This window comes from Papaver somniferum, unplaced genomic scaffold (assembly GCF_003573695.1).
Source record: "Papaver somniferum cultivar HN1 unplaced genomic scaffold, ASM357369v1 unplaced-scaffold_15, whole genome shotgun sequence".
In the NCBI taxonomy this organism is placed as follows: domain Eukaryota; kingdom Viridiplantae; phylum Streptophyta; class Magnoliopsida; order Ranunculales; family Papaveraceae; genus Papaver; species Papaver somniferum.
The window spans coordinates 165,615-179,131 of NW_020624376.1; the positions used below are offsets into that span (position 1 = coordinate 165,615).

Consider the following 13,517-nt stretch of genomic DNA (forward strand, 5'->3'; position numbering starts at 1 on the left):
GGGGGGGGGGGGGGGGGGGGGGGGGGGGGGGGGGGGGGGGGGGGGGGGGGGGGGGGGGGGGGGGGAAGATGGTGTCGATGGATTTGGGAGAAGGGTGTGTTTGGCTAATGGGTGTAGGGTTCGGGTACTAGGGTGTTGAGCAGGTGTAGAGGATTTTGATGTTTCGCGAAGCTGGACCGATGGATGGGAAGATGGTAGGTGAATCTGACGGCGATGCGGAGGCAGGCGATGAGCGACCGTCGGATGAAGAGATACAACGAAACGAACGGTACTTGATGGAGTTAGGTACTGTGGTGCAAGGCGGAGATATCAAACTTCGATGCACAGCAAGGGAGCGACCGTCGGATGCTCCTGAGAACTGATCTGACGGCTGAAGACGCAAGCGGGTATGGATTTGGGTTTTAGGCTTTTGGGTATAGAATATGGGTTTGGGAAATGAGTTTGGGCTTGGAAAACCTTGAGCCCACTTCTTCTTTAAGAACAACTTTCTTCTGCTTGAGCCCATTTCCAGCTTTTTGGACGTGCGCTCCATTCTTTGCGGCTTCCTTGCGTAATTTCTCCCGGCTTTTCACCACTTTTCTGCTTTTTTTGCTCCGCAACTCATCCAATCTTTATTTATTACCTAAAAAATGCAAAATTAAGTAAGAAAAATATTTATTCTTGAAAACAATGAAAATACAGAATATGGGATAAAATGTAGAATTAATGCACAAAAGATGAGTTAAAATGCCAACAAAAAGGGATAAATATATACATTATTTGGCACTCATCAAAAGAGATGGAAGAAATATGGAGAAGATGGAGAGTCGACTTTAGAACAAGAAGTACCTGAAGCAGTATTATGGTTAGTATGTTATGTGCATGCGAAGTGAGTAAAGAGATGAAAAGCATCATTCTTTGATCCAAAGCCATAAGAAAGGGCGAAATTTCTAAAAGAAGAATTATATTCAAAGTATTGACTTCAAAGTCACGATCATGTACAAGGAAGAAAATATCATATGAAGAGCGTGAAAGAAGGAAAAAAATAACAACTAAATCTTCTCAATGTTATCTCTATCAAATTCACAGTCACGATCCTCTTCAGTATCTTCATCAGCTTCAGAATCATCATCCTCTTCATCTGAATCTTCGTTCACAAAGTCACTATCAGAAATCTCAGAAAGTTCCTCATTCACAGGGGGATCTACGAACTCGTAATGGGAAGGAAAAGGAATTTGGTGCTGAGACCAGAGCTCGCCCACTTCTTCTTTAAGGGTTGAATCACGTATGAGAATAACATCATTAGTCAGATTGGAAACAGTGGCCTTGAGCTTTCTCTTGAGACGACTATACTTGGTATTACGAGCATCAAGCCTAGTTTCCAACCTTTGAATTTCAGCCTGAGATTTCTTCTCCAGACTTTCAATATCTCGCAGATAGTTCTTCTCCTTCTCAAGAAATTCCTTCTCAGAAGCTTCGAAGAGAAAAGAAAAACTGTTATAGTCACACATAACTTAAAAAATAAAGCGGTTGTAAGGGTGAAATATGACACCTCTTAATTGTATGTGAAATTGTCACTTCATTACCAAGCGAAGCCGATTGCACAAAGGATACCAAAGATGACATCACAAAGTCACACTAAAAGCATGAAGAGTCGTGCGACAATGTATAGCACGTGCGAGAACAACCAACGTGAGTGTGCGAGAATATCGCACGCCAGATCCAAAAATAGGGGAAATATTAGATGTACCCCACTGCATATTAGTTGTCATCCTCTATGTAAACACCTATATAAAGAGAAAGGCAGGAGAGAGAAAGAGAGGACACACATCTTTGTAGAGAGACACCTTTTGTAGAGAAAGACTTTATTTTCTTTATAATCTTCTTCCCCAAAAACTAGATCTAGAGCTCCAAATACCCATCAATGGAGATTGTAAATGTAATACTCATGTAATTCCAACAATCATAGTGAAGAACCATGGATGTAGATCACAATGATCGAACCATGTAAAAAATCCTTGTGTCCATTTTCAATTTTAGCATTCGTATCATCATTTTTATGTTTAGATCTACAAATTATTAAGGGGTGTTAGTTGTAGGATTTCCTGCAACTACAGCGGCAGCAAAGGCGTAAAGCAAATGGGAAACCTTCTTTTTTGGAAATGATGGTTTCAACCAGAGAATCATGGTCAGATTGTAGACTAACGCCTGTAGCCAACTCAAGTCTAGCATTATCAAGGACTCTAGCAGCCCATGCGAACTCAGCATCACTTTCAATCAGAAGTCGAGAGCGAATTTCATTCTGACGAGCGAGAAGAGCATTCTTCTCACTAATAGCATGATCCCTTTCTTTATGAACTTCAACTTTAGGATCGTGAAGTTTTTTCAAAGGTTTCGCACCATTGACAGTCACCTGCTCTTTCTCAGTGATAAGAATATTCTTTTTTGCCTCTAAAGTTTTAATTCTCTCTTTATACTCATGAGTACGAAGTTGAAGATTCCTACAACAAACTAGGAGTGGCCTATGGTCACAAATGAGAGCTTCATATTTTTGTCTCAACTCTTTCCAGCTAAGATCCTCAAGACCACGCATGTGAAAATTATCCACTGAGGTGTTAAGGAGCTCTAAAAGGGTATCATTATCATTAGGAAGTCTAGACGCCTCTTCAGTTAAGTTATAAAGCTCTATAAGTATAAGTAGTATAAAAAATATAAAGATAAAATGAAGACTATGAGGAGCAGGGAAATGGAAAGAAACACACCTATTAGCTGATTATTTCTCTGACGAAGGGTTTCGGCATCCTTGGCCTTATCCGAAAGTTCGCCTCTGAGATTCACTCATTCAATCTCCAAAGATTGAATCTTCCTTTGTGAGTCAGAGGCAACTGCATGAGAAGTTTGCGCCGCCTATAAAGATGAGATAGCAAAAGAACTCAATTCCCTGAAGATGAGGAACTGAAGAAGTAGGGAAAGAGGTAGTAGAAGTCATCTTTCTATTCTTGTTGGGATTATTATTTTTTTGACATTCTTCGAGGAAGAATTAGAAGCAAGAACCGCACGAGTAGAAACCTCCTCCTCGCAACCAGCAGAATCTTCATCATCATAGCCCTCGATATTTAGTTCATCCACCTTCGCACACAGATGAAGATAAGAAACAGATGCAACAATATTGTTAAAGAAAAAGTAAATGGTATTTCTTACTTCATCAGTGATCGAACGTAGTGCATTTAGTGTGCTTTGCCTCCCATGAATTTTAAAATCTTTCTTCAACTTGGCAATCTGGAGGTGAGAAAAGTAATGAATAAGCGAAGAAAAGAAAATAAATGAGGTAAAACTGATGAATGAACAAAAACATACCACATCAGCTCGTTCAGGGCAGTAGAATTCCCAAGGAGAACAAAATGAAAAACCCTCAGGAAGAAGATTTATTGATCTATTATCACCATAACCAGTGATATATGGACCTTCAAGAATCACATGATAAACATCCCAGCGATTTTCATTGGAGTTTCTTGCAGTACTATTGGTCTTATCATTAAAATCAACATCTCACATAATCTTCTTATCCTCTGCGATGCCATCTTTCCTGACTAGACGAATGGCCCAGCGAGATGATTCACTCTTCATGATAGTGACCTTGTAATTTTCAAAGAAGCTCTCAACTGTATAATCAGAAGGATTAATTTATAGCTCAGCATATGCGGGATTCCTGTATTTTTGGGGTAGAGGGATCCTAATCCAGCCGCGCGACGAGAATATTCCCATATAATTCGGATAGAATCTCCACTCAACTGGAAGATCGCACGCTTGATATCATCATGAGATAAAATTTGGTAAAATAGAGGAATTCTCGGGTTAAAGAGTGGAATGGGGAGTCTTGCGAGAAGCTGTCCTTCGAAAAGGATGATCTTTTGATCATTCCACCGATCAGTTTCAAACGATTTATGATTAAGTGTCAAGGTAGGTCCTGATAAAGGAGGAGCGGATAATTTAAAACCTTTATCTCTGAGCTCAACTTCAAGCCTCTCAAACTCTTGTACCATTCTCCACCCTTCTTTATACCCCATTGATTTCTCTAGCATAAGGGGATTATAATTATCAAAGTTGATTAAGATAATCAAAAAAGCGAAATAATATGAGAATGGAAGAACAGCGGTGAGAAAAGAAAGTTGCAGAGGTCGAAGGAGGAAGAAAGAGAGTAAAAAAGAGAGAAAGAAAGTGAGAAGGGGATATATAAAGGATTTTGTTTCCACCGATGAAAATTCGCTTTTATGAAAGCTTTAATGGGTGAGAAGATGTGAAGAGACGGTTGCAGATATCAGTCATAACGTGTCCAAAAATAAGACGATGAAAGCAACACGTGGAGTAAATGAGACCGAGATCTTGGAATATTATCAGTTAAGGAACATGGACAATTGAGAGGATACGAAAGTCATCATGTAAAGGAGCGAAAGTAGCTAATAAAGAATTTCTCTCATCGCTCTTTCTTCTATAAAGATCAATAATAGAAGAGGCAAAATGTAGGGGTTAAATATCGCAAACATGAATAAGCATGCGAGACAACTGAGTTACTAAGGAGCGAATGAAGTTCGCACGTAGCATATCTTAAATGATGGAATCAATGACGTCATAAAGTCACGAGTAAAGTGTGAGAGCTGTACGAAGTTGAGGAGCACGTGCGAGAAGACCAGATACATGGGTGCGAAGACATCACATGTTAGATCCGAAAATAGGGGTTTTGTTAGCTATCCTCCACTATGTAAAATCCCTATATATAGGACCAACCACCCTTATGGTAGAGAGATATTTTTGAGAGAAGAGATAGTACTTTAGGAGGGAGAAAGATATTTTTTTCGCAAGTTAGAGTTCTATTTATCATCTTTGTATTGATTTTTATACGTAATAAAATTATTTCTTAGTGTTCTTCATAATATCTTCGTACTTTGATATATAGACTATTTAAGGGGTGTAGTTTCTACTACTACAGGTCACTCTTCCCAAACAAATGAGGGATCCTAGGCTATTTCCCAACCTGCCTCTACCTCTAAGGTTCTCTCTTTGTGATCTCTTTTGCTCTCGAGATATGTACGGTTTAAACTCTAAATTTTAACTCCTTAAATTAATAATTTCGATTAATTAATAAATGTTGTTGGTGCCTTAGACATAGATTTATAGAGTTTGAACTGTATATGTCTTTTTTGATATATATATATATATATATATATATATATATATATATATATATATATATATATATATATTTATTTATTTTGCTTTTAATATAGCAGTACTATTTGATAATTGCAAGCCAAAAAATCAGGTGGGTTCGATTCGATCTATCTAGTACCATACACGTACCAATTAAACATAGCTGAATATGTCAAGACATTGAGGCTGACGCGTATAACAGGCTGGTTCATCTTTTCATGCAGGGAAACAATTGAATCATACTCATTTGAGTTGAGTAAACTGCACATGACTCTCATTGACTTGATGGAAAAGGATCTAAAAATGGAGACTAGGGCCATGGTAGAGTTGTTTGAGGGCGGAGGACAAGGAATGAGGATGAATTATTATCCTCCTTTCCCTCAACCAGAGAACGTCATTGGCTTAACACCACATTCAGATGTTGGCGGCTTGACCATCCTCCTTCAACACAACGAAGTAGATGGATTACAGATTAGAAAAGACAAGATATGGCTTCCCATTAAACCTCTACCTAATGCCTTTGTAGTGAACATCGGAGATATTTTGGAGGTAAAAAGAGTTGATAAAAGGGAACATTATCTATATATCCCTACATGAGGCCCCTTGCAAAATACTCTTATGAACTTTATAAATACCCCTAAACTTAACACGTTACTAAAATACCCTCTTTTATATAGTGTATACAAACCACTACCACTAACCACTATTTAAAAAAAAAGCACTACCTCTACTGCCACCACCACCATTGTCCAGCACCGCCAACAACCACCACCATTGTCCACCACCGCCAACGATCACCACCACCAACCACCACTACCGTCAACCACCACCATTTTCCACCACCGCCAACACCGCCAACCACCAACACTGCCAACCACCACCAGCACCGCTAACCAGCACCACCGCCACCAATCATCATCGCCGCCGTCAACCACCACCACCGACAACCATCGCCACTGTCCACCACCACCACCCACCAACGCCACCAACCACCACCACTTTCATCCACCGTCGCCACCAATCACCACCAGCAACCACCAATTCCACCACCACCATGTGGAGTCAACTTGCTGAAGTTGTCTCCAAATCTGAAGGCAACTAGCTCAAATTTGTCTCCGAATCTCGAGCCAACTAGATTGAGTTGTCTCCATATTTGAAAGCAACTTGTTCAAGTTGTCCATGGAGGCAACTAGCTCAAGTTGGCCCCACATATATGGAAGCAACTCGGACAAGTTGTCTCCAAAAGAAGTACACGCAAAAAGGTGAACCTGGCGTGAGTCGAACACATATCATCTGACATGAAGTCAGTTGTGCTACCGTTGCACCACAGGTTCGTTAATGCAAAATGACATATCAAAATCACATCCAAATAGATATACTACACCTACTAATGTATAAAACTACACAGATGTTCATGGTCTGTAACACATACATACCTAGTAGTTTGCGCGCATCCAACACAAGTTTATATTGTCTCCCGCAACTACCCCCAATACCATCACCACTACTTCTAACACAACAAACCACCTCCACTGCGGCATCCACTACCCCTAGCATTGCTGCAAACAAAGCACATTGGAAGCTCAACAACCCTGTACATTCACCTAATATCCACCATTTCAATTGGATATAACATCGACTCCACACAACCTAATCTCCACCAGTTCAACTGGCTTAACAACAACTCAACACAACCATGTGTTACCATTGCACCACAGATTCGTCGCGACTACTCTAAGATATATGTATAAGATAATTTCAGATGTATGAATGGACTCAAAAACATGCCTCCGAACTAGAATCAACTAGCTCAAGTTGCTTTCAAATCTGGAATCAACTAGCTCAAGTTTCCTCCAAAAGTGAAAGAAACTTTCTCAAGTTGTCCCTAAAATCTAGAGTCCAAGAACAAAATTGAGGAAACTAGATAAAGTTAATCTATTGTTAATCCCAAGCCAAAATGGAACCATGTATGTATGTTCTTGGCCAGATAGGCTCAAGGATCATAAAATGCATCAAGAGAGAGAATACCTAAAAGAATATGAAAGATAATCTAAATATAAACTGGTTAGCCATCCTTCTCAACTCCATGATGCTCTTGGGAATAGTGTTTGAGCACTTCATTCAGTTCACTAATATCATAGTCCTGAACAAGAAAGTATCCCAGTAAAAGATAACAAGAATAAGCCAAGGTTCACTATCTGCATCATTTCAGCATCAATATTATATGTTTTCATAGTAAAAGTCTCAGCTCAAGGTTCACTATCCGCATCATTCAACATCAATATTTCTATTGCAAATAAGAAAACAAATAAGAAAAGAACAACAAGAACTCATAATAAAAGCAGTTATATAAGAACTCATAAATGTACTACTTACACACTTGATCCTTAAATGCACTTCATTCCTGCACTTCATTCCTGCATTCATCTACCGCAACATAAACCAACATCTGCTACCAACTGCACTTCAGAAGTTTCATAATCCATTGCTCTGCTTCAGACTCGATAACATCTCCACTGCAAACCAGTTTCAGATCAAACACCTGCTGTACCATCCCATCTGCAAACCAAAGCAGTACACTCAGTTTGACCTCCATTCTTCATCTCATAACCTTCACGGATTACACCTGCCAATTTAAACTCTATACACAGCCACACGAAATAGATAACAATATCAGATTTGACCCTTTAATTCATCACATCAAAGCCATTTATCTGCCAAGACAGACCCAATTCATTACTGAGTTCTACAACACCAGTAGAGCATCATTATTAATTCAACACATCACCATTCTTCAATTCCATCTGCAAACTATAAGCATTAATTCTTTCTCCTCTTTTCTGGTGCTTCAAAATCAAAACTTCTCCAGCAACTCCTCTTGCATTCAAACCATCAACACAACCAGCGCCATCTCGAACTCCACTACCATACCCATAACAACTCCACCTTCTCTGTAACTGTAGCTGCAACTTCCACCTAAATCAGCAACAACAATATTCATAGCAGCCAGCAACCAACTCTATCATCACTTCCAACTGCAGTTTTTCTTCTCAGACCACCAATTTCATTCTTGGCAGCACCTCCCATCTTATAATTCATCATACTCGAATCCATCATCAAATTCAACCAATTCAGGATACCAAATTCGAAATCACAGCAATAATTACTAAAACCCATTTCCAATCGAACCCTAGAAACATCACCCTTCAATAATATATCGGATCTTCTTCATCTGATAACCCTAACCCTATTTCTAATTCATCAATTACAGTGACAAACACCATCATTTGATTCGACTAATATCTTCTTTGCCTATTAGAATCAAAGCTCAAGCATCATATCTCCATTTAAACTCAGAACCATTATCATCAACCTCACATTATAGATTCATCTTTTCCACAGTTTCAAATAATCCTTCCCACCATCTATCAATCACCAGCTAGAATAACGAGATTGAGACAAAATAGTTATAGATCTATACTTTAATCATGGTTCAAGTTAGAAAAATCAATATGAAATCGTTAAAATTAGGTTTTCCGAAACCTTACAGATCGATTTGAAATCGAATTTTTTTTAATCACTATCTGATAGTAGTGGCGGACGTGACGAAGGTGGTGATGTTGGTCGCAGTGGAGGCGATTGAGATGGTAATGGTAGTGAGAGCGATGGAAATGACGGTGGTTGAAGGGATGATTTTTTTTTCTATGTTCGAAGAAGGAAACAATAACCTCAGTTGGAAAGGAAGTTTAAAAGAGGAAATTAGAAATTTATGATTGTGGATGAAATTTCAGTTATGCCATCGGGGGTACATACATAAATGGATAAGGGTATTTTTAAAAGATCCATGGATAGTAGCCGTGTTTATAACATTCTCACTTGATAAAATTGTATGATCCAAGTCTATGGTAGCTACCAAGTTTTGTCTATTAATTCTTTGTTACTCTATGGCAGATGATGAGTAATGGGATTTACCGTAGCGTGGAACACCGTGCAACAATAAACTCATCAAAGGAGAGGCTCTCAGTTGCAGCATTTCATAGCCCTAAAGGAGATACTTTAATAGGTCCAATGGTCAGCATGATCACACCAGATGCACCTGCATTGTTTAGAACAATTGGGTACGAGGATTATATGATAAAATTCATTTCTCGTAAACTCGACGGAAAATCATTACTTAACTCCATGAGGATATAGGAGAAGGTGATGAAGACGAGTAACCCCCTTGCACATCTCATGTTTGATGTTTTAACAAAAGAATATGTTGGCTTTGTTGTAGTAGTGAACTTTAATATTGAATGAAGTATAATATGTGTGTTGAATTTGTGTGTATTGAATGAATTATGATTATGTGACTTACTGGATTGAACAAATGCTATGTGATATCTTAACAGCATCCCCAAATTAAATGTCATAAAAAAAAATCTCCCAACAATAATTAGATTATGTTTTGAGTCGCGTCTCTTGACCGAAATAAAAATATGAGTGAATAGATTTATCAAATATGGATTTTTGACCACCGTTGTAGTTTTGGGACAATTATGCAGTTTTTTTGCTACCCAGCCGATTTTTGGGACATTGTGAAAATTAAGTTGTTTTTAAGCCACATGATAAACTTTACCTCAGCAGCCATACTTAGAATTTAAGGTTATGTGTACGAAGCAAATTTAGAATCACAGTGCTATATTTTTTGGGTTATGTATGTTGTCGTCACCAGACATATTTTGCATTATCATGGTATCTTTCTGAGTTGCGGTACCTATTTTGATTCAGGGTAAAATTTTGAGTCAGCTAACAAATTTTCGGTCACTATGCGAGTTTTGGATCACTTTTAGTAAACTTTTGGTCGTAGTGGTAAATTTTGAATTACTAAGAGGACATAGTAAAATTCAAAATCATGGAGCAAATTTTGGATCGCATTGACAAATATGCATAATTGAACAATCAAAATTTTTGTACCTTGCACATTGCAATTAATTTACTACTGTGGGATGCAAAATTGATTTTTTTTTTGTTTTGTTTTTTTGTTTTTAGCAGAAATAGCATCTGGAAGTCTTAATTAAAGATAAACCCCAAGTACCAAAGCACAAATTTGCAACTAGAAATCCATCTGTTATGGAACACAGATACAAAATGAAGTAAACTTAGTTACAAATTTAAAGGAACAACTAGATTTGTGCCCGTGCTACGCACCGGGCATATTTTTGCTTTTAAATTGGTGTGTGCCGAGCTTCGTCCCGCCCCATGATGATATATTTTCGATTTGGTGTGCGCAGAGCTTCTCCCCGTCCCGTGGGAGTGTATTTATTATTTGGTGTGCGCGGGGCTTCGTCCCGCCCCGTGGCAATGCATTTTTGATTTGGTGTGCGTGGAGCTTCGCCCCGCCCCGTGGAGATGTATTTTTTATTTGGTGTGCGCGGGACTTCGTCTCGCCCCGTGGAGATGTATTTTTTATTTGGTGTGCAAGGGACTTCGCCTCTTCCAGTGGAGATGTATTTTTGATTTGGTCACACTTAACTTTATATAGCAATTTTTTTTAAACAAATTCTTTAAACTTACTATGGATTATTTTGTTATACTTTTCATCTAAGTTTTTATTCTTCTCAACGAAATAATGATGAAAATTGATAGTTATTTGATGCAGGGCATACTACAATTTCAGAAGATTCCGCTTAGAAGTTTGTCTTCCATGGTTTCCTAGTTTCAGTCTTTCTTATTTTTAGGATTCTTTTAAATTTCCTTTTAGTTTTTTGTTTCCTAGTTTAGTTATTCTTCAAGCCTATATAAAGGCTAGATTAAGTCTTGTAAGAGCTATCTATTACTCAATCAAATTATTAAACACAAAACTTATATTTCTCTTCTTGCTTGAATTCTCTTCTCTTCTTGCTTATAGCAATCTAGTATTGCTTTCTTTTACCTTGTTCCACATTAGTTGGTATCACCCGCTTAGTTTTAGGTTTTTCATCCTATCACTTGATCCTTTACTTCGCTTCCGCAACACCTTTTCTTTCCTTTTAAGTACACAAAAAAAAATGACTGCTCAACCAGTTACTCTAGCAGCAATCGAAGCTCTCATCAAATCTCATACCGAGATTTTGGCAAAAAACATTACTGAAACTCTTGAGAAGTCCATGCAGGAAAAATTAGGGTTAAGAGATAACAAGCTTGAAGCAATGCAGAATCAACTTTTCAAGGTTGCAAAACACATAAATATAGATTTGGATATGCCTGAGCTTGTAGACTTAGAAGACAAAACTAAAAACGATACACTTCAGTTGTTACAGAATGATGAAGTACCTAAAGATGTATTGCGTACTTTAAACATTAAGAAACCGTATGAAGGGTTCATAGGTCATTCAAAGAAGAAGCTAGTTTCTCCTACACTCGACAGTGATGATGAAGATGAACGTGAGAACGATCTAGAGAAGAATTGGATTGAAGAACGACGTTTAAAAACTGGTCACAACCCTTACAGTTCTTTACCCGAATATAAGCTAAAAGCTGATATTCCCAACTTCTCTGGAAATTTTCGTATTGAAGAACTAACTGATTGGTTCTTTGAGGTAGAAGCTTTTTTTGAATTTATGGAAGTCCCTGAAGATTCTAAGGTCAAACTTGTGACTTACAAGCTCAAAGGAGGAGCTGCATCCTGGTGGGATAAGATCTGTGATGATCGTAGAAACGCTAACAAATCGAAAATACGTACTTGGACACGTATGAAAACTTTGATCAGGGATAAGTTCTTACCTAGAGACTTTATGCAGCAACTTTTCATCAAATTGCAGAACATTCAGCAGGGGGCACGCACTGTTGAAGAATATGTGTCCGATTTTTATAATTTGGTGGCACGAAATCAACTTAAAGAATTTGAAGAATAGTTAGTTGCAAGATTCATTGAGGGGCTGAATAGATTAATACAAAATGGTATGACTCATTCAGTTTTTACTATGGTCGAAGCGGTGCAGCGAGCTATTAAGATAGAAAATCTCCTTTTTCGTTCTTCTAGGACTTATCCATCCAGACAAGGGCGTTATCAAAATAATTCCAGGGGTACCAATTCATATCAAAACTTTTCTCCAGATACTGTTTTGACTATTCCCAGGCCTCCTTATGATGATGTTAGCCTTTCACATCGACAACCTAGCCATATTGTGCCTTATACTCCACCTCTGGCTACACCTATCTTAGCCAATCCAGTTGATCTTCAGCCGGGTCAGCAGTCTCACTCTCTGCAACCAACTCCTCCTACTACAGGGAATCGGTTTCATAACAGGCAACAACAATTTCCACCGCAACAGAGAACTACTAATACTTATGCAAAATTTCGTGGAGATAAGTGCAATAAATGCCAGCAATCGGGGCACACGTCTAGTGATTGTCGGAAATTCAATGCTTTGATTGGTGAACCTCAGTTCATTAATGAAGTCACTGGTGCGCTTAATGAGTTCGAAGATGAAGACTCACCTGGTGATGACGATGAGTTTGTTGGGATGATTCGTCCATTATTTCTTACTCAACAATGCGAGTCTCAGCGACACAGTATCTTTAAATCCAGATGTTATATTGGGGGTAAAATCTGCAAGATGATAATTGATAGTGGCAGTGTGGATAATTATATTGATGATCACGTAGTTAAGAAGCTTGAACTACCAGTAACTTCTCATCCAGAACCTTACACTGTAGGATGGGTTAATGCCTCTAGCACACAGAAGATTACTCTTCAGTGTTATGTGTCATTCTCTTTTGAGGGTTATGAAGACACAGTTCTATGTGATGTCATTAATATGACGGCAACCCATCTTCTTCTTGGCAGACCTTGGCAATACGATCTTCACGCGGTTCACAATGGATTCGAGAATACTTACACTTTTGTTCATAATGGGAAAATCAAGGTTCTTAGTCCATCCAATTCCATTTCAAACTCTTGTGCGCAGACTGATGCTGTCATAGCCACTGTTATTCGTTCTTTGCACCCAAAACATTCTTTATATTCCCATGAAGATTCTAAGCCTATGATTGAGTTGCCTGCAAAGGGACAGGTAAATTATTTGCTTACAAAGGGTTTAATACGACATAGCAACAGTCCTTGTGCCAGTCCTTCCTTCTTGGTTAGTAAAAAAGATAATGGATGGAGGATGTGTATCGATTGCAGAGCATTAAATCGCATCACCATTCCTTATAGATTTCTGATCCCGCGTATTGATGATATGATTGATTTACTGTCGGGCTCTATTATTTTTACTAAGTTGGATTTACGCAGTGGTTACCACCAAATACGCATTCGAGGTGGAGATGAGTGGAAAACAACATTCAAGACACGTGAAGGTTTATAT

General features: G+C 38.5%; 1 protein-coding gene across 1 annotated transcript in view; it reads left to right on the top strand.

Annotated features, from left to right (window-relative positions):
- The window catches only part of LOC113335544 (codeine O-demethylase-like), a 24,235-nt gene extending 14,821 nt beyond the window's left edge, over positions 1 to 9,414 (top strand). Inside the window, exons 3-5 of the mRNA XM_026581581.1 lie at positions 4,967 to 5,028; positions 5,412 to 5,736; positions 9,139 to 9,414. Coding sequence (XP_026437366.1) covers positions 4,967 to 5,028; positions 5,412 to 5,736; positions 9,139 to 9,381 — 630 coding nt within the window. The 3' untranslated portion in view covers positions 9,382 to 9,414. The remainder of the gene's footprint in view (positions 1 to 4,966; positions 5,029 to 5,411; positions 5,737 to 9,138) is intronic.
- The last annotated feature ends 4,103 nt before the right edge of the window (positions 9,415 to 13,517 follow it).